This window comes from Cebidichthys violaceus, unplaced genomic scaffold (assembly GCF_023349555.1).
Source record: "Cebidichthys violaceus isolate CVI_PGR_0920_01 unplaced genomic scaffold, fCebVio1.0.p SCAF_10, whole genome shotgun sequence".
NCBI lineage: Eukaryota > Metazoa > Chordata > Actinopteri > Perciformes > Stichaeidae > Cebidichthys > Cebidichthys violaceus.
Genome location: NW_027176263.1, coordinates 8,779,874 through 8,801,753, shown reverse-complemented (window position 1 = coordinate 8,801,753; position 21,880 = coordinate 8,779,874). Strand labels below are relative to the sequence as shown.

Here is a 21,880-nt window from a genome sequence, read left to right as displayed (position 1 = left end):
AAGAACTGTGTAGTCGCTGTAGCATGAGCAGCTACCTCTCGTGAACCAAAACAAGAGAGCCACCCACACAAATTCAAACTTCATTTAAAAAAATCCCCTAAAAACATATCACAGTACTAGAAATATTGTATTCGACAAAGTTCTCTCACAACAGGACTCCGCAAAATACCACAGTGATAACTCATGCTCACACCAAAAATGCTGTCAAATGTAGTTAAAAAGGAACAAACTATCTTGTGTTTTGCCACTTAAGGGTCTAAAAAAGTACAAAATGTACAAAAGTGAATGTGAATAGATCTACTGTAAATGTATGGGAGAACAGTCGGGTGAAGTTTCTGCATTCACTTACCCTTTGACCAGCTCCACCACAATGAAGTCATTCCCATCCCCGCTGTTGAACAGGATGAGGCCGTCGGAGGAGGTGGTTTTGAACTGAAAGAAAAGGTGCATGGAGTAGTAGGCCTGCAGGGTAGTGAGGGTCACATAGCTGGAGCGCGACTTGAAGGTGACGGGGTCAGCGATGATGTTCTTGAAGCCAATCATGGCATTGAGCTCACAGTAATCAATGTCACCGTTTTTACAGAGGTCTATGTAGGCCATGCCGTTGAAAGAGAGGCTCTGGAGGTGGCCGATGAAGTTGGACGGCACCATGGACATGAAGCGCTTCTCAGTCACAATGCCCGTCTCAATGTTGTGGAACTCCAGTTGGGTGTGGTCACCTGCCATTTGACCTTTGATCAGCAGAGGGAGGGAGAGAGGATGTTATTGGGGGAATGCGACAATTAAAGGAGCAATGATTTACAATCAAAAGGTCAACTACAAATCCTCTAAATAACGACAGGTACACCATATAACGTCAAATAAATCTAATACTAATTCAGGAAAAATACTAGAAAGAAATTAATTACGAAAATTATTTTATTTAAGCTGTGCAGGCGTTAATATAACGCATTTTCTGACCAAATCGTTTCAAACAAATGTTTTCTCATTTTTAAGTTTAAGTCATGAAAACTTGCAGTTTTCTTGAGGGTGTACATTGAGCAATACAGTGTTCTGAAATGTTCTGTGCAGACGAGTACAAAACAGAACAGTAAACACTGAATGTCTAAAAATAACTTTTTCGCCACAGTCTGTCTTCATAGTTTTGTAGTAAAATTAAAAGTTATATTAACTTAAATGGGTATCAATCTCCCACAGTGGCAAATTCCGCACATTGTGGTTTTTTGTTGAATTTTGCAGCCGTATTTAGCGTTCCGTTAAAGGCTATGTGTTAACATTGTTTGATGAATTTTAAACAGCATCAAAATGAATATTTTGTCTAAAAAGTGTAAAGAGTGTATCCAAACTGCAAAATCAAATGCATGAAGGCATGGATGAAGGCTCACACCAGATGAGCATCTAACCTGTCACAGCACAATATAGAACAGATTAATTGTGTCTTACCTAGAATCAGAGAGCCCAACAAATCTAATGGCTAATTTAAGTTTATAGGAGAAAAAAAAAGGATTCGGTCAGAGGAGCAGGATGAGAAGTACCTTCCACAGACTGCAGGTCATCTACGGTCAGTTTCAAACTCTTGCCCCTCCTGAACACACGTACTGTGTGCCACTCATTATCGTTCAGATTCTGACCCGCAAAAATAGTCTCTGGGCCTTTGCCTGCAGGACAGTCCAAACAACGGTTAACACACATGCATGCATACAGTTCAAAGCACATATATTATAGACAGGCTGAGAGATAGAGAGGGGGAGATCGAAAGAAGGACAAAGTGGATGAGTTCAGTAGTTTGACAGAGGCAGAAAACATTAAGGTAAACATAGTTAATGGGGCATAAAAGCACATCGTTCTGACTTGCATTTCCTGTCCTGATCGCCCCATTAGATAGGGCATCAAATTTCTGAATTTTCCCTGAACACCATTTTTTTCAAAACGAAAGGAGGGAGGCAGTAATCAGGAGGGAGGCAGTAATCAGGATGTCACGTCATCATTACCGACAATATTTACACTGACTGTTTTGCTGTAAATATATAGTGTTTAAAGAAACGGGATAAATAGAGGTTTCATTATAGCTGGTCTTTTATTTCTTGCAATATCTCCCTGTTCCTATAATGCCACTTGGTGGCAGCATATAACAACCAAAAGGCTGTGACGGAGCAAAGCACTGAACAACTGGGCATCACTCTCCATCTTGTTTACCTTCAACAGTGCAACCCAGTGTTTAATTTCTCTCATGTCCACCACATGACATGAAATAGTAGCAGGGAAACAAATACTTGCATAATGGAAGCAGTGTCCTTGGTGGTGAAAAAGAACCCATTAAAAGACAAAATAGACAAGTCATTGTCCCTGGAAATCCAGTATTGCAAAAAACAGGAAATACAGAATGTGATTTGTATCAGCACCCTTGAAAATAAATGCGTGTTTTGGAAAAGGAGCCGGTGACTGATGTCGTCAGTAACACTAAAGAAACTTCACAAATTCTATTACATTTTGATGCCCTCTCATTAATCCATAAATAATACCAAATGACCATTCAACTGATTCATATTTAACTAATAACAATACTTCATATCTCTAAATCATCCCTTCACTGACTGCTGAAACCAGCATATTAATATTGCATTAAGTGTGTCACTGCTAGTGGGCAGTAACGGAGATGTCACACAGAATCAAGGTGCCAAAAAAACCTCACGGAGAGATAATCAAATTTAGAATGACAGATAAATCAGAGCGACTGCACCAAATCTGTGTGATCTCATGAGCAGAGAGAAAAAAAAATAGAAATTCTAACATTGGTCCAATATGGACAACACATTGTTTTTCATGCAGCCTCCGTCTTAGAGCATCCTTGAATTGCCATATAGCTGTTGTTCCCTTGCTGTGCATACATAACCAAACAGGCCAATGACAACTAGCCACTGTGACAGTACTAAAATCCCCAGGCTCTGCATACCTTGTCCACTGTGGGGATGGGTACCATCTTCATTCCCCTACACCCATTTGTGACTATTTATTTCCTCCTTTTCTGCAATCTGCAAAGCCCCGATGCAATGTGTATGCAAATCGGAGGGCGCCAAAGTACTAGGACACACTCAATCTCAGAGGCACAGTTCCGCTTTGTAAGCACTAAACACCGGGGCAGGATTGAAACCAGACGACTGGTGAGGGATTAAGGAGGAGAGATATGAAATAATGGGATGGAGTTGGACTTGAAAGCATGCTTGATCTTTGCCTTCCATCATCCTGTCCCGCTCTCCAAGGAGAAAAGAAAGGGGGAAAGAGGTCAATCGTATTAAGGTGCGCAACATTCACTACAGTAGGGCCTGGGTTTATGCCTGCAGTGCAGTCTGTGGTCCAAACTGCCAGCTGCTGGCCAGACATTAAGGTCCTTCAGTACACTGTCTGCAACGTCCAACCCTCTCTAGTGCCTCGCTGATGGTGATCTATCTGCAGTGATGGATCCGCAGTGATCTCTCCCTGCCTCATTGACTTCAGGCCCAAGGGAACAGTGGAGAACTGTGGCATGGGGCAGCATGAGAAGATGCGATTATCCAGTCAATCAGCTCTAGCTGGCTGGATGACAGGCCAGATACTGGTGCTGCCTGCCCCGCCACTGTGACTCACCCAGGTGGAGGGGAGGGGGACTCGCTGACCACGCAGCGGGCCACTACTGCTGGATTACCGTCAATGCAGAAATAAACACCGCCGCACATGGCGAGTCGAGCTTAAGCAGCCTACAATGCTAGGCAACCTGCTTGTTCAATCAATGCCTTGCTAACTGAAAATACATTGTTTAAGCAAGCAGAGGTTAAATAGTGCTAAACAATAAATGATGAAGATCAATACTAATCTGCTGTTTCTGGCCATTAGCGTTTATTTGTTCTATAAACTGAGACGGCTCGATGTTTAAAGATTGTTTTGAACACGACTTGATCCAATTGCCGTTATTACTGAGATTAGAGAATTTTTTTGCAATAACTGGTGTCATGTTGGGGGATGTCAATGTTATTTCCAGCTTTTAATTTAAGCAGCTAATGTTTGTTATGAGGACCTCTGAGCAAACAAGTTAGTTTCTTTACCAAACTAATTTAGTGCAACAGGAGAGAACATCCTAGTAATTGCTTTAATTTCCAGCACTTCAGTGTTGTCTCCCTTCACTGGGTATTTAATAATGGTGCAGAAGTATGGTTTATATATATTGCTGAATTTGGTGGTCATCCAATATTTACAATTAATCCTTTTCAGATGAGCTGGTGAGCATGTGTCATCCTGGATGCGGGCTCCTCTTTATTTACCTTCTCAAGCATCATTTCTAACAGACACACAGGTTTAACATACATGTGAAATAATCTCCCTCAGCTCTTCCACACTAAATTCAAAACAAAAAATGATGCATGGAAAAGATCAATTACGAGAGAAAACCTGCCCTGAGATGTTGCCGAAGGTCATGGAAAAAATAATTACATAAAGTTGCCCTCTTCACCGCTACACTGTAAATTGTTATTATCCCTGCAGTTCAAGTTAATGAATTATAGAAGACCAGAATGTCAGATGAAAAAAAAAAAAAAGGCAATCTGTCGCAAGATATTTTTAATTTGTATTTTTAGTTTTTTGTCACTCAGTGCTTGTTAACGGTGTTTAAGTCGAAGTGGCAGTGTTTTCTTCAGACAGCTATGGGCAGCCCCGGGGAGCCTAGGTCTCTAATTGACAGTGATGTGTTCTTTGAGTCGCTGCTGAAATTCTCCATCCACAAAGCTGACCGGAGCTGCAGCGCCTGACAAGACACATTAATTAACACAGAATAAAGGACCAAAATAAAACAGAGAAAAATGATAACCTAGAAAATATGAATTAAACGCTTCATAAGTGGAAATCCACCAACTTAAGAGAGTCATTTCCAAGAACTTTAATTAAACATTTTCTTTTGACAAAAATAGTTCTGGGTCTATTGAAGTAACTGTTTCCTGCTTTTTTTCTCCAATTTACTTAAATATTAGCTTTCCCTTAAGCATTACATTAAATGTAGATGTAATCAAAATGTTTTCTCTTGGAATGATAGCTCAGTTATATGTGAAAAGCACCTACAGCTCATTACATTTCTTTACATCTATCAAACATTAATTCATTCTGGAACTGCGACAATATGGCACATTGACTATTATTTGTATAGAGCAAAAAGGAATTGCACTATAACAAAATGTACACAAATGTCTCCAGCCTATCAACACACACTGCTCTACACTACACTACTGACGCTAGTTGCTAAAGCAGCAATTGTTCGTACTGAACATTTAAAGATTACGTGAAATATTTGTTTAGAGCACTTTACCTTCAACCAGAACTTTCACCGGTTCAACACTTATCCTGACCCTATTTATTTTAGCAAAACTGTGCCTGCAACTAAATGGAATTCAAAGATATTAGCAGAGAAAAATGAAGAAATAAATATAGAAATTAAATCTTCGTATACCAACCCCAGGAGTCCATGTATGCACACGTTATGCCTTCACACCATCCTCATAAACCAAGAACGACCTTTTAAAGCATTAGAGGGGGGAATTAGAGCTTAGAGCTTTGTATTTGCATACACAAACAAGGGATGCAATCCAAGATGCACGAACAATGCTATTTAGCATTTAGAAAGGTGTTAAGACGGGCTGGCTCACGAAGCATGTCTAGAGGTCACATCATGAGATTGTGTGCAGAGGCGTTTGTTGTGTAAGTCTCTGCTTCTGATCAGGCAATGACCTTCAAATACTGTAACACCTCATACACAAAGATAAGATATCCAACACTTTCAGAGAGAACGGCGGGGCATCACATGCAATATGTGATGCTGGCACTCTATTATAGAGCTTAAACGGTCTTATTTCTGTTGGTATTTACTGATCTTGAGAGTGTGTCCGTCGCTTCAGAGTCATTAACCAGGAAGAGGGCTCACGTATTAGGACTCCAGCGAAGTAATTATTAATTCATCACTGTTCCTGAATAATAAATGTCAGGGATATTTACCTCCCAAAATATTGCAATGTAACCTCTTTGTTGAAACACGCACACACAAACACAAACACACGGATATCCACCATGAATTCCCACAACAAGATCTATTCTCCCTCCCTCCCTCTTCCTCCCTTTCTTTCTGCTCTGTGAGGCAGGTTAATGAGAATAATAAAATCACACTCTGTATTTCCTCTGCGCCTTCAATGGCCTCATCAATTTACAACCGGCATGAAATACTGAAGTAGAAAAACAGAATTGCGAGGGAGAGACAAGGAAATCATGCATGTCTAAAATACCTGCGATTCCAAAGCATGCCTTTTATATCAACCTGAATTTATGAGTGAAAAGGTTTGTTAATTAGAAAACAACTCAGTGTGTGGAATCACAGCTGACTACCATATTTGGGTTTGTCATTAATTTAAGCCTCCCTCCATCTCCTCCTCACTGCTCATCATTCTCCTGGACACCAGATGCACAAGACGACACCAGGCATTTCTGATGCACCCGTAGCTCTTGCACTATGATAAAATGTAACGTCTATGTCAATGCAAGGTGCAAGTCTGATATATTTCAGTGCACGGATTAAATACCCATTGGCATAGCTTTAGGATATTCTAATGCCAGGATTATATAATGGCTGCAGAGAAGAAACTGTAAACATGACCGCGTAACAACACTTCTAGAGAATAAAACATGAATGTCCAGAAACAGTAAGTGTTAAGAGAAGAACAAGACGAAGAAGAAGAAAGGTGAACAGTAACTTACTGGAGGAACAGTTAATCCTGATACAATCTAGATGGGGAAGAATAGATGAGAGATAAATTCATCTTTCAACGTTACAGCTGCAGACATCATTAAAGCATACAGTCCACCCCTCTGGGGACACACACACACAGACACTGTCCGTCCTCTGATGCTCTCACCCATGGCCCCGAGCTGCAGTGAGCTGCTAAAAGCGCTGCAGTGTAGTTGTGCCAGAGGAATATGTGTTAAAGCAATGTAGAACAGAAAATCGTGAGAGCCCAAGTTTAGTTATACAACATTGTTTGTATTGCTTTGTTTTCCCATGTAGCCAAACTAAATGATTCACATGTTGCAAGCATGGAGATTTCTGTTATTGGGATATGACCTTTTATACAGTATGAGAGCATCAGATTTTGGTCAGGGTCAGACAGGGCCAGGAGGAAGCTATTCCGTTTTATACCACTTTATATTTCACTACATTTTAGAGGCAACAGTTGGACTTTTAAGTCCACTACATTAATCTGACTCCTGTAGTTGGTCATCAGTTTGCAGATTGACCTGTTACATAAAAAAACATATGGTCATTATAAAATATGGTGCACTGATGCAGAATAGACTTTACTACCTAACAATATATAAAGTAGGTAAAGTAAGCTCCACCTCAGCGAGAATTAAAATGCTGCTCACATGTTAATGCACCAGTGATAATCATCATCCTATCACTTTAAATTGAGCCATTCAGCATAATGGCTCCTTTGGCTTTTCATACTTTAAAATCATTTTGTTGATAATTCTTACGTACTTTTACATTAAGTGAAAATTTCAAGGAGAAACTTTTGACTTGTAACAGAACATTTATACACCGTAGTATTGCTACTTTCACTCAATCTGAATCAACAGTATTTCAAGTAAGTAGAATTTAGCTCAATCAGAACCATTGAAATTATATTAAAGGTAGAGTTATATTGATCCATAATAAATGTGTCTATTGCAATATACAATAACAAACTAATCTTCTAGGACACAGTAATGTCATATTGACTGCCACTATTTCTGAATCTTTTTTATTTTTACCTCTCTGTCTCCTAAGGCTCCACTCGTGTCGTGCTCTGAGAAAGGTGACCCAGATCAAACTCCCTCCCCTCCATCCCATTTGGCCCTGCCTGTCGTGTGTTGTCAACCACAGCAGAAAAGTGGTCGCAAACAGCCAGAGACCATCACTAGCCTACCCTCACAGGGAATGCTCTGCTTCTGTGAAGGAGGAACGGGGAAGACCCACTTCAAGGGCTAATGGCCGGGAAAAACTCAAAAACTCTAGAATGTGTTAAAGAAAATTCAAAAGAAAACAAAACACGGTAACCTGTTTTTTTTCATCAGAGGGCATCTTTTTGGAGTCGCAATGATCTGACTTGTCAGCCCTGTCAGTGTGTGGCGCTGTTGTCTTCCGTGGTGGGACACATACTTCCTTGTGGTTGACAGAAGACACAGACGGCCTACTTTGTATGCACCGCTAAACGGCTCCGCTTAGGGAGCCCATTTCTGTTTAGCCAGTGGAAAGGAGAAATAGATGGCTATCATTTGCACGGCATTGCTCTGTTTGAGAGATATCAAACTTTTCACAGGCATCATTGGATTCTTTCCTGAGCAAATAAGCACACACACTCACACAGTTTTTCATTTTGTCCTCAATTTGCTTTTTGCTGTCGGTGTGGGCATATCTTTTCCTGTGCTTATTTAAGATGGAGTTGCTGATTTATGTGCAACTAGGTGCATACGAGGAGAACAAATGATCGCAGGGCATTGATTGGCCACAACTCACAACTAAGGGCTGCATCACATTAGCTAATCACTACATTAGAAGAGTTGTGATTAAATAAACATTCTCATCTCCTGAAGAATTATTAGCTCCCTCATATGACAACACCAGGAAAGAAAACAATGTGTGCACTTTAAGGGCAATTCCCTTTAGAGCAATACACATGTATGGATCTTGATCTGAGGTTGGCTGATGGAGCGGGCGGCGAGCATTCCCTGCTGGGCAAAGGCAGCTGTGTGCTCAACTGGCAGTGAGCGGAGAGCCGCAGACTCTTGCCATTGAAAGTCTTTTCACCCTCTCCCTCTATTCAAAATATGTACATGGTGTCTGCGTGTGTGAGAGAGAGTGTGAGTGTGTGTGTGTGTGTGTGTGTGTGTGTGTGTGTTTCTGACACGTGACTTTGGTGCTGCAGTCAGTGTATGTCCGAGGCGTTACCTAAATTGACAGTCAAGCGGACACGGCCGCTCTCCAGCTCAAGACGCAGGGTGTCAGCAGAGTCCCTCGATGTGGTGGCTATTAGGATGCCATAGGCTCGCTGGGAGCGGAAGCGCAGAGACACGTCCTCGGCTTCTGTGTGCATCACCACTGGCAGCTGGACCTTCATAAACTTACTGCCGTCGTAGCTGAGGATAGTCGCCTCTGCAGAGAGAATGAGGAGGAAAACAAGATGAGTGATCGGTGAAATGGACTAAAGCAGTTTTATGGTCAACCAATGAGCGGGGCTGTCAGTTAGGCTTTCAATTAAGTCCTTTGTGGATACAATTCAATGTTGTGACTTTCAATCTTGATGAAAGACATACATTAAGGGCGGATATATTACATACAAGTTGAAATACAGCATGGGGATGTGAAGGTCGCCATACACGCAGTGTGAAAGCCTATTATCTGTCTTTTGGATAAATGCAGATACTACTACTGTTGCTCTGCAGTGAGCAAGCCTAGCAGCCTGTAATGACTTGTCATCCAGCATCTAGTCCATTCATAGAATAATGATTAATATGAAGTTAACAAACAGGGAAAACTACAGGCTTCCTTCCAGTAGAGACTCCTGAAGATATGTTTCTCAGACATAAGCTTTGCAGGTGTCTGCGTTCTTCTCACTGAAAGAGGACATCCCAATTCATTCCGACTGCAGGTGAATCTTAAACAACTAGACTACTAATATTACAAAATTCAAAACAAAAATCAATGGGTCAATTCAAAACTCACCGAGTGATTCCTAGATGGCACGTACACACAGAGTATAAATATTTGTCACAAGTCTAGCATCACATTACAGTTTGTACTACAGCTGACATCTACACAAACTCCCTCACAAGTCTGAGTCCTGTCTTCTCTGGGCCAATTTAGGTGGTGGCCTCCATCAGTGAAAACAGTATGGAGGTAGACAAATGCTATGACAGTAGTGGAACAAAAACAGGAACACATCCTGACAAACAAATAAAATTCTTACATCCACAAGTTTGTTTATCTGCAATGTAACAGTGACAAACTACAAAAAGGACAAATTGATATTGACTGAGGAAAAAACCCCACAAACGGCGACAGAATTGTAATAGTCTGTGGACCTTGAATATTGAGCTTCCGCTCAGGGTGACTGCATTTATTCAAAGCATTAGGCAGCCGTCTAGAGAAATGCAGGGGAGATTGTTTAACGCTGGCAGGGGGTTGTAACAGCATTTCCGGTAGTGTAACTAAACCGTAACCCAATAACAAAGCCATTACTGCAGCTGCAGTGCCGAGACAGATAGAAGCCAAGTTGGAGGGACGAGAGATGGAGAGCGGTGGGGGCGATAGGGTACCAATGTACACACACCACCTCATCACCACTTCCTCTTCACACAGAGCCAATGTCACATCCATCCCCTGGGATGACTCCGTCACATTCCTCACCCAAATCCAATTTCTCCACGCCCTCCTGGGGTATGCTGCAGATGACAGGGGCGTGTGACAAACGAGTTCTCACTGCTAAACTGTCTGCTTTCTGCCAGGCAGCCGAAGCAAAGAGCTGCATTTAGACACTGTTAGCAGATGCCAGCAGAAATGGAGCAAGCTCCTAATACTTGAAAAATGTTTGTCGCTGCTATATTAGCTAACATGCCGACCCGATGAGAGCATTGTCTAGTAGCGGCAATTATTTGACATATTCTTGATCTGTAACTATGATACTGTGCACACACAAAGAAAGAGTAACCATCTGTTATTCAGGTGTATGTTTACACTGGGAATACGGGATGTGAAAATCATTACTGCTAAACAATGAGTGACATATCCGAGTGCTGCACTGTATAAGATCGTATAATGCATCGGACCAGATATACTTGTGGGAATATGCTCAAACCAAAAGAAAGCGAAAGAAGATACATTAAAAACACACGCAATGATATTCTTCAAAAATGTATGGATGTGTTCTTCTCTTCTTTAAAAGGGTACAGTACTGTGTCAACACTAGTTTGTTAATTACCACCTGTATATAATGAAAGGCATGTAGTCTGGTCAGTTGACTGCCATTATGATAAAAACAAAAGAAGAGTAATGTTGTGTTGTACCCAGTGTAACATATTTCATTTCACTCATATAATCAATCCAGTTTTTTTTCCCCAGACTGAATAAATCAAATTAATCCCAGCTGGAGTAAATACTGCATTTCATCCAAGATGTCCCGTTTGCTCATTTATGGAACTTTAGACAACCTCTATTATGAATTCCAGCAAAGTCCAGATAGATATACAAATACGAAGAATGACATGTGAGGGAATCATTACCTAATGCAAAGTGAGCAGCTGTCAAAAATCCAATCCTGGAAGGCGAGTCATATTAAATGGCACCCCCATGTCTAATATCAAAATAAATTGAAAGGACTGAAGCTGGAGCTGAAGAGGAGGCTGTCAGAGGGGAGAGGGAGCATACGTAACTAAACCGAGCATTCACTTCCTGACTTGTAAAGCACAATATAAACACTGTTCTCTGATTCTCACAAGAAACCAAAGAGTGATCTCTTTCAGAGAAGTAACACATTAGGGTGTACTACTAAGAAGTACTACTAAAGGGAGCCAGGCAAACAGTTCTTCCTCCACTCAACAGGCTCTGCAGGAAGGGAGAGCTGTCGGCTGCATGTCACAGGATTGTGATGTCCCACAGTATCAGTGCGCCAGGCCCAATCCAATTCAAAACTTGCCAGAAAACACCTGCCAAAGGCTTTTGGAAAATGTTTTCATGGCTCTGAGATATCATAAATAATTCAAAGCTGCTCATGTCTTCTTCACTGCAGACTTCTTAGAGCATCTTACTGTACACAATCCAGATAATAGACTCACTGCTATTAAACGTGTGAAAACAACCTGCCAGGTTGAGTGGATTTCCACAAACGGGGAAACTATTTTCTAAACAGAAAGAAACCTCATCATCATAGGCCAACATCACATCTGCTGCCCTGTGACCGTAGGGCGACTGCATTAAGGCTGCGAAATGAGAACAAAGACAGAAAATGGATCAGTGTGTCCGTTCAGAGTGGTGGAATCTGCAACTTCAGCTTGTGCTGTCAGGTACATATACGACAGCCAAAATGGTAAAGATTTAGTATGTGCAAATGAGGTATTTCAGCCCATTGAGACCATTAAAGGGGAATTACTACTAAGTAATTAATGATTTACAAGTTAATCTTCAGTCTTTGGTCTTTACTGTGCTATCGGTCTCTCTAGAAGAACAGACATCAAAAGCTATAATGTACAGATAAATTATAGTCCTTTGATAAACTCGGTGAGACTCATTGAATTTCCTTCAGGTTTGTGTACTTAATAAAAATGTGATTGTCTACTTGACTCCTAGCCAAACCTCTATTCCACAACACATGCTTAGATTCTCATAAAATCAAGCCCCAGCACTCTTACAGTCACATTTTTCCATGTTTTCAAAAAAATTTCTGTGCATCTGTGTACTTCGCTTAAGGCATGAGACGACCAGTTCTCTCTAATTTGTGACTATGTTCAAGTGTGGTGAATGGTGAATAACACACAGTGTGTCGTCAAAGTGCATGGCTAAAATGTGTTTTAATGCTAAAACTCAGCCATATTCCCCTTTGAGGGCATTTCACAATTATGCAATAACATTCTGCACCTCTTGGCTTTAGCTTCAGGCCAATGGCAAATGGCTTTATGCTCTGAAAAGCAATGAATGTGCTCAAAGAATCAGTTTTTCTAGTTATACTAATTTAAAGAATAGTATTATGTTTTCTATTTAAGTTGTGGATTTTGCCATTGAGCACTAAAGTTTTAGAGGGTGATATCCGCCACCTATTAACAATCCCGGCAACGATATATTCCAATTTAATGGATTCATACTTTATGTTAAAGATGTATTCCAGAAGAATGACCTAAAGCGTAAGACTACTATATTTAACAACAAAATAAGGAAAATCTTAAGCTCATAAAATCCCTGCTGGTGAGCAGTAAAAGCAGGACAAAGCCCTGTGCAGAGCCTCTGATAAGGTTGATGTAAATGTGTGTCTAGCACATGTGGTGTACAGTGAGTATATAGGGTATCGACCTGTATATTGATCATCAGCATCTGTATTTTGTTATCGCATGTTATCTGTAAGCAAACATCCATCTGCAGTCACTGTCCATGTGGTATAAAGCAGGTGTTGTCAGTGTTGGAATCCAGCATGTCATATCTCGTTAGGGAATACGTACATGTGCTGCAACGCACCTACTACACCATCTGGGAGGCTGCCTTAGCCTCACACCGCAAGACTAATATTTGGGCTAATTAGCAACCCGAGGAACAATGAAGAGGAAGACATTTGGGATGCAAGGGGGAAAATTGCTTTGTCTGCTTAATTAAAATCTCTCAAAATAGGGCGAATAGCTCTGTGGTTCTCTTCTGAAGCTCCACCCCCTGTTCCTTCCACTCGTTGTCGTCCTCCTCCTCCGCCATATGCAGTAGCTGTATTTTGCCACCGGGTGGTACACCATGCATGGATAAGTGAGAGCTGGGGTAATTCTTTTGACAGCTCCTCGGCCTGCTGGTGCCTGCTTCATCCTACCAGCGCAGAGGCAATCTGGAGCCATCAAAACAGCTGGCAACATGCCATGGCCCATCCTCCATACCACTGCTCCCACTCACACTCTCGCCGATGCAAGTCTCCTACATAGAGCAGAGACAGCCAGGAAACCAAGAGAGTTCGACGTAGGAGCCGAGACGCCAGGAGATACTCGAGTGTAAGGAGGGAGGAGAGGAGGTCATGGTGGCAGAGACCTTTGCAACATGCAGCGCTTTCTGGAAAATAGTTTGAAACGCGGAGCTACATGCTTCCTGCTTTTGTTTTCAGATGAAGTCAGAGTGGATTATATCTTTTTGAATCCAAGAACACTCACTCCGGATAAGTCATTATCTTACTGAAGTGAAACGATCTGTATCCCATGCCCACTCCTCCTCCCTCGCGTACTATGCCCTAATTCCTGTCAACTCATTAGCTAGAATGGAAGTGCACGTGTGGAAAATGAGAGCCAAACCTAACTGAACACATTCATCAGAGATGGAGGAGGTTCACTTTCTCTCTTTTTCACTAAAATTAAATATTAATTTCCTGTCTTAGCATTAATTACATTACTGTTATTCACAAGACTTGTAATATTTTAAGACATTCATGACTGAATAAACTAAATTCATTACAGAGAACAGGAAATCTTTCCGGTATTTTGTGCTTTTATTTGATTTTTGCTTCCATTTGACTCAGTAAAAGTCCATCATAATCGTATCATTAGTATCTCAGCCAGACATGTTCTACATCCCAACGGGATATTTGGGCGACCGCATTTCATAAGGTGAGTGAGTTGAGCACTGAGGAAAATCACGAGCATATGTACAGATGACACATGTAACTGTGTGGGATGTGTTTCATTCCAACTGGAGTTCATTTTTTCCCCGATGAGAGAAGGTGTTCCTGCTGTCTGTCGTCCCTGTGCAGATGCATCACGCTGTGATAACAGTGTGACATACTTGGGCTCTTTTTTGACATTTGCCTTGATTATGCATATGTTAACAGTTTTTTGCTCATTTGCTGCTATCACTCTGTAGAGACTTCATGATGAAATATATATACACTGCTGCAACATAAGAGTTTTACCACTTGAGAGCAATCTTGGTTTCCGGGGCTTATAAGGATGTATTGTAAACATTATATTAGTTGAGGATTTACTGTAAACAGTGGCTTTACATACAGTGAATATACACTTCGGCTGATACACTCCGTTGATATTAACTGAATACAAAATAAACTCATCTGTGATTGAGTTAAAAGAAACTATTGAATAGTAGAGTTAATTAAGACTCAATAGAGATCTATTATACCCAAATCCTGGGCTACTAATAGAAGTTAATATCACAAATCTTTTTAGTGAATAAACTAGAAAACATGTTCATTCTCTCAATCAGATTATGGAAATAAGTTTGAAATTCAAATTTTAGTAAACAAATGATTGCCTCAGATTGTGATTTGTATCAAGCTAGATTTTTATCAAAGAGGTCAAAGTGCAATCCTCTGGTCAAAAAGGCAAACAAGCTAATGCTGAACGGGTAGAAAGGTGGGAACATGTTGAGATGAACAAAGAACCTTTTTTATGACCAGCTGTTTTTTATAAGCTATATTACAGAATAGGTATCAATAAAATACAAATACAGTAAAAATAATCTACAGTAGCCAGATTATCACGACAGTCTCGGGGGAGGGGGGAGGGGGCTTCAAGCAAATGCAACTCTTACTACAAACAAATATTGGTTATAATGCAATAAACTATAACTCTACCAACATGAAACACTACTGAGGAATTTGAGATTTCATTTTGTTACGAGCGCCCATAAAAACCCTGTGATAAACTACTGCAGAGTCAGGTTTACGTCTGCTCCAGCTATAAGAGTTCACTGTGTGACTCTCACTCCTCCTATTTCTCTTCTCTGGGGGAAGAGAGGGATAAGTATTCTGCACCAGGTCTGGTCATGAGCGAGTGGTTTGATGAGCCAAATGGTTAGCAGAAGACAGCCAATTTACAGGCTAGTGTGCATGGTGGACGTGACCAGCAGCGTCTCAGCGGTGCATCAGTCACCTGCCACTCAACATAGTCGAACATCAGGCAGTGAACACTCTACGATGCCTGACTCATTCTGTCTGCCTCTCTGTGGCTGTCTGTCTACACATTCACACTTTCTTTCCCGTCTCGTTTTACTTTCAGTGTGCTGTTTGAGAGCTGCTGATGTTCAGCCATGTTCAGCCTACATAAAAAGACCACCTGCAGGCTTTTGTTTGGTGATGCAGTTCAAACTGAACTTGAAAAGAGGTCCCAAAGAATACAAAATCTAAAGTATATATAATTAAAATAAGTATTTTTCTGGTTGTCTTTGACATCTTTTACAGTATACTCACATTTTTACGATCCCATGCCTACCTCAAGATAATACATAGTGAGGTAGAAGTGTGTCACTGTGTTGCATCGTCAACAGTTCACACTGACAAATCCACGTTATGCCAACCAGACCGAAACGACACTCTTCCAAACTGCTGGGTAGACAAAAAGAGATAAAAAAAACCATAAAGTCCTACCTCTTTCACAGGAGCGCCCCAGGTATCCAGTCCCAGAGCAGTCACACACGTAGCGGTTCCAGCCCTCTCTACAGACTCCGTTGTTTTGGCAGGGGTTGCTCAAACACTGTTTGGGAGGCTCCTTAGAGCAGGAGGGCTTCACCCCGGCAGCCTTCTGGACCTCAGCCAGGCGCCGGACATCCTTACTCTGTCCGTCAATGAATAGATCCCGGATGCAGCCCACGTAGCCGTAGTTGAGTAGTGCTGTCCACACCTCGGTGGGGAACACCAGCCCCATTTTGTTCTCTGGTAGACCCCCAAGGTAGAGATTGTCATCCAAGTCCAAGATCTCACTTTCTCCAGGGGCTGTGTAGGCAGTGCGGAGAGTGTTGATAGAGATGGTACCTAAAGAAATAACAGTTGGATAAGTTCATTCCTTCCTTTGCCGAACAACTCTGAGGTTATTCATCAGATGGACACATAATAATGTAACACCTATTGGTGACTGCAGGTACGCAAAAGCACTATCTGTCCTGCAAAAAGACAAACATGCAGAGAAGACCCATTTAAAGATGGTTTGATGAAGAAATTAGCTTAATTGGTGTTATCCATCTGGACAAGGTCAGGATTTTCTTCATTTAGAATGACTGATGAGTGTTGATAAGACGCATTAATCACAGGACAGCTAGTCTATTAGTAGCCTAATCTAGGATCCCTAAGAGTATCCTCTCAATTTCCCTTGGATTTCCCATAATAAATCTCCTTTATCTATAAAGCAGTGGTCATAAAATGGAAAGGAGAGGAGAAGAAAAATCGTTGTCCCCTCTATCATTTCAGCCAACCAAACAAATAAAAAAATAAAAAACATCATAGCCATCTTTTTGAACTTGATTAACGGACTGCAGGCTGTTTTTTTCATCCTGTCTCTCCCTCTGTTTGCCTCTAAACCTGCAATGAGAGTTTGTGTGTTTCCCCACCATGATTTATCGCTCTCATTCAGGTTTAATTCTCGATCTGGAGCACGGTAAACAACAGAGGACATGACTGGACTGTAAAGCTGTGGAAAGGAAGGCCTTACTGTGGGACTCAGACCGGGTGATTAATTTGTATATGGATCCGTTACTCTCGGGGCAGGAGCCATTGTGGATCTTTAATTAATGGTGGCTGCCTCCACTGCCCACATCCTCGTCCAGTAATCTATATACCGCGCTGCTGAAGATCCGCACAGGTCACTGCCAGGGGAGAGTGGCAGAGAAATAGGCTAAGGATGTTCAAAAATAGAATTGCCATAAAGTCATAATTTGCATTTTGAGTGGCAGATGCATGCTATGGCCGATATGAAACAGCTTTTAAGTTACTTTTCTAATCAAAGTGTTTATGTTGGGAAACAAGCCCTAAGCCACACATGAATTTTCAGCGGGCTGTCTGGCACATTTTAGAGACACATTAGACATTAAATGGGGCCTTTCAAGTTTCATTACAGCTGCCATTAGCATGCATGAATGTACATATCATAATTCATTATACATATGATAAATTCTATATTTCTGTTTTCAATGAAAGCACAACTCATTGTGTTGTTTTTTGTTTTTTGTTTTTTTTCCTAATCTGTGGAATCCGAAAAAAGCTGGCAACAAAATGAAATCAATGTATAAACTAATACTAATCTTGGTTATGCATGTTCTTTATAGCCAAGGTGAGCCTGCCTTCTTGCAAAAGTGCTTGAGAGAGACAGCTACGGACCTAGTGCACAATGATTAACCTGGTCCCACCAACATGTTCCAGCTCTTTTCTCGGGGTCTTGGCCCCCGGCATCTGTTCCAGCTCTTTCCTGCCGCCACCCACTGCCCCTACCTCTCTCCAGCCACAGCTGTTGTGACTTCCAAGCTTTGCACACTTGGCAAGGGCCACCCGTCACGCAGCCAGAACAGCTCCCTTCAGGTTATCGCTAACGAGCTCAGTACATCAAACTCATTAGCGAGGAAACTTTCGTCGGATAGAGCAGGTGCCCGGCTGAAGAACGGGCACCAGAGTGGTCAGCGTGAATTGTGAGAGCGGAAGTATCTTCACCCCAGATATGTCGGATCTCACCATATGACAGGTTAGTAGCTGTACAACAAAACATCTTTGGGATTTAACAATACTTTGTGGATTATACATTTACAATGTAAATAATTCAGGAGGCATCATCTAATGGCTTCTTTAAATCCCATGGTATCTTTACCTCAATCTTATTACAGTCGTAAACAGCAAACAAGAATGCCGTAAGTCTACAGTAAGCATGTCTGTCTAAATTGATGTAAGTGGGAGACAAGGGAAGGATGTCAGCATCTTTCAGGCATCTGCTCAGAGTGTTCTGCTCACTTGTCACAGTACTGCAAGGAATTGTGTAAACAAAGTCAAGCTATGTTAAGTCAGAAGGCACTATACAATCCCATGGGGACATGTGCCATCGCCAGGCCAGCAGCATGGAACACATATCACATATAACACACATTGCAGGACTGCCTATGTTTGGAACAGTGTTCATAGCCAAGAGGGGAAGGGGATGTGTCTCTGCAAATGCTACAGAGCATAAAAGAGGAGGAGATGGATACAGAACAAGATGGGAACATAGAGATAAAGATGTCTGGAGAGAAGATGAGGGAGGGGTATATGATGACAGATAAGAAAGCAGATGAGAGAACGGCAGCAGCAAATAATATCTTGAGAAGCACGTACAGGATGTACAGTTTAGGAGGGATCAAAATGATGATGCAAGCGATATATAAGGATGGATAATGATGATGAAGATCAGCATTATAGCCAACTTTAAAACCCTTTGACCACATTTCTGTCTCTCCCTCTCTTTCTCTATGGCCTGAGCCGTAAGTGGTACTCCATCATTAAACCTGAAGGCATGGGTCCAAAGGACAGCTCAGATCTCTCTCACACTTTCTGCATCAGCAGTCAGGCTCAACTTGGCATGATGTCCCCTAACCCCACTCACACATCCCCAAAACATGTTAGACAGGGGATTACTACAATCCAGTTAGGGCGATACGGCCAAATCTCTCTATGTGATTGGATTCTCTGTAGAGAGAAGCTTGTGAGTGGGCTGCGGGGATGGTGGGGTGGGATGTGATGTCTATATGTGTGCGTATGTGCCCGTTTGTGTACTGTACGTGTGTGCATGTTTATGTGTAAAGTAGTGGGTTGCATGCCCTGGCAGGAAGTGGGGCTTCAACAGAGCAACGTCCGTGTAATGTCTCCGATGAGTGGCCCACAGCACTCCCGGCCCTGTAGCCCTCACTTAAAAGCAGAGTGTCTCTCAGCGTCTCTAATGCATTGAGGTTAGAAGATGCTGTCTGAGAGCGAGAGTCCATTTACAGGGTTGCTTCCTGCAGGAAGAGCCGACTAAACTAAATAGGGCAGGGATCATTATCCGCCATTGTCACGGCTGCAGGAAGTGTTGCACATGGAGGACCCGGCTGCAGATAATTATGTTCGGCTGTTGAGTTGTATTTTTGTTTTTGTTGAGTGACGTGCTTGGTGGTGTACATTAATAAAACATCTGACACGCAGATGAAAAGCAGAGCGTACCATATGTTTCGTGACTCAAGCTCTCAAGGGGAATAGTTTATTATTTTCTTATGTTTTAAAATTACCTTAATTCTATAAATTATTAAAAAGTATAACAAAAGGGTGTATAAAAGCCTACACTAGCATTATGTTATAAGAGGGACTGGTATGTTCTACTGAGCTTCACATGTGGACTATTGAAACTGAATCATATGTTGACAGGGATTGATTATGTTCATTCAGGCTCTCAAAAAGGTAACAAAACGTATTACATATTACAGCACGGCACAGCATAACACAAAAATGGAAATTTCTGTATTTCACAGAGCTCTGAATCAGCTCAGCTTTAACCTCAAATATTAATATGTAGCAATAACTCATGGATAAAAAAACAAACACAAAAATGCATTTAGAAAAATGTTTTGAAAGTTGTTTTTTATATCACTCGATTTACACAAAGCTGCTATGTAACGCATCATTAAAATTGCATGTATCCTGTGGGAATGGAAATCGCATGAGGCCTTTTCAGTAGAAAGGAACGGCAAAGATTCTAATGCTTCCATTTGAGGAGCCGTGCACTCATCATTACACACTGCAAACAATAGTGCTTTGTGCAGTTCATGGAAATCTCAAGATTTTAGATTTAGGGGGACTGCATACTTTCAGAAATGAATGGGCTTAAATTTAAAGGGTGAGCAAAGACAAAATAGTGCTGGTCAATTTGAAAATGGCTTAGTAACTTTATACAGTGTGTGAGTGCACTGTGCGGCACTCTAACCACTCTGTTACTTTTCTCACATGGGAAGTCATCACATTACAGAGACCTTCTTATGTCCCTTTTACACTCCAGTATGCAAGTGTTGATGCCTTAGACTTGAGGAAAGGAAGAAAAGTTATTCTGAAATGTCATTAGTGCACAGCTCAGCACAGCACTGTGCAGTAACTGTCTCAGTCCTGGGAGAGACCACCTCCTGTTTCCATGGAAACGTAGGCAGAGTAGACAGAGAGAACAGCGAGCAGAGTGAGCTCAACTGACAAGAAAAGATGTTCAATAGCTTTTGTGTGTGTGTGTGTGTGTGTGTGTGTGTGTGTGTGTGTGTGTGTGTGTGTGTGTGTGTGTGTGTGTGTGTGTGTGTGTGTGTGTGTGTGTGTGTGGGGGTGGGGGTGGGGGTGGATTATGGGAGGTTACTCGACAGATAATGAACAAAATCTAATTTAGACAGCGCTTCTTATCGTCTGGTCTACCATAACTAAATGTTGTAGATGTATGTGATTTGAGAAGTCATTGCAGCTTTTTCTTCCACACATAAGTTAAGTTGAATCCAAGACACTCAGTAACATATGTCACTGTTCACTACTGTATTCAGCCACCTCAATCAGTATTGGAACAGATTTTTTGTTAAATTCATGCTGCCAGAGGTAGAATTTTAAAAAAATAAATAAAAAAAAGAAAGCACATGAATGTATCTATCGCTATTCTAACAACATACAGCTCAATTGAGACCAGAGCCCAGTATTGCTTTGGGGGGTAATGAAACAGTTAATCTAATTTCCACCTCTTGAGGTGGAGTGGAAAACATGGTCAAGGGGTATATCTAATTTGCAGCATGACATTGCAGGGCCATGGCTCTAAGCACACACTAACAAATTGCTGCTTAGATAAGCAAATCAACAGGAACCAGAGCAGAGCAACCCGGGGCTTAGAGGACGCAACGGAAGAGGGAGCAAAGTTATTTTGTGGCAAATATGTCCCTGGAAACAACATATGACACATAGGTACCACCATCTGAAGTTCTATACGGCCATTAAAACCCGTTTTTCATTAAATTAATGGACAAGTGCAAATAAATATCTAATTTTCAGTGGAGATGTAGTATTAGCCGTGGTGTGGTAATGGATATGTTCTTTCACAGAAAAGTTAACTGTGACCCATAACAAGTATTTTTGTTGCAGTTAAATAATGAATGCAGAGCATGCACCGGTCCCTGCTGAATGTACATTGTATGTGGGAATATATGCTAGTCGTTCAGACAACAGACAAGTTCATCATCATTCATACATGTACAAACAAGCAAACATGTATGTCTGCATTGGGACTGGAACACACAAATAACCAAAACACAATCAAATGACGAAAACATCCTATCAAGTTTGACAGCACAAATCCCTACATTCAGTGTGCT

The 21,880-nt window shown here is 41.4% G+C and overlaps 1 protein-coding gene across 22 annotated transcripts in view; it reads right to left on the bottom strand.

Moving 5' to 3' along the window:
• nrxn1a (neurexin 1a) overlaps positions 1-21,880 on the bottom strand; it is a 245,015-nt gene that overhangs the window by 122,694 nt on the left and 100,441 nt on the right. For 18 of the 22 annotated variants that reach the window (XM_068724314.1, XM_068724330.1, XM_068724438.1 and 15 more), the window contains 5 exons: positions 16,158-16,541; positions 8,996-9,199; positions 6,766-6,792; positions 1,536-1,658; positions 350-731 (listed from right to left, as the gene is read on the bottom strand). In XM_068724314.1, coding sequence (XP_068580415.1) covers positions 350-731; positions 1,536-1,658; positions 6,766-6,792; positions 8,996-9,199; positions 16,158-16,541 — 1,120 coding nt within the window. The remainder of the gene's footprint in view (positions 1-349; positions 732-1,535; positions 1,659-6,765; positions 6,793-8,995; positions 9,200-16,157; positions 16,542-21,880) is intronic. The other 4 variants (XM_068724363.1, XM_068724432.1, XM_068724470.1 and 1 more) reach the window with 1 other exon arrangement.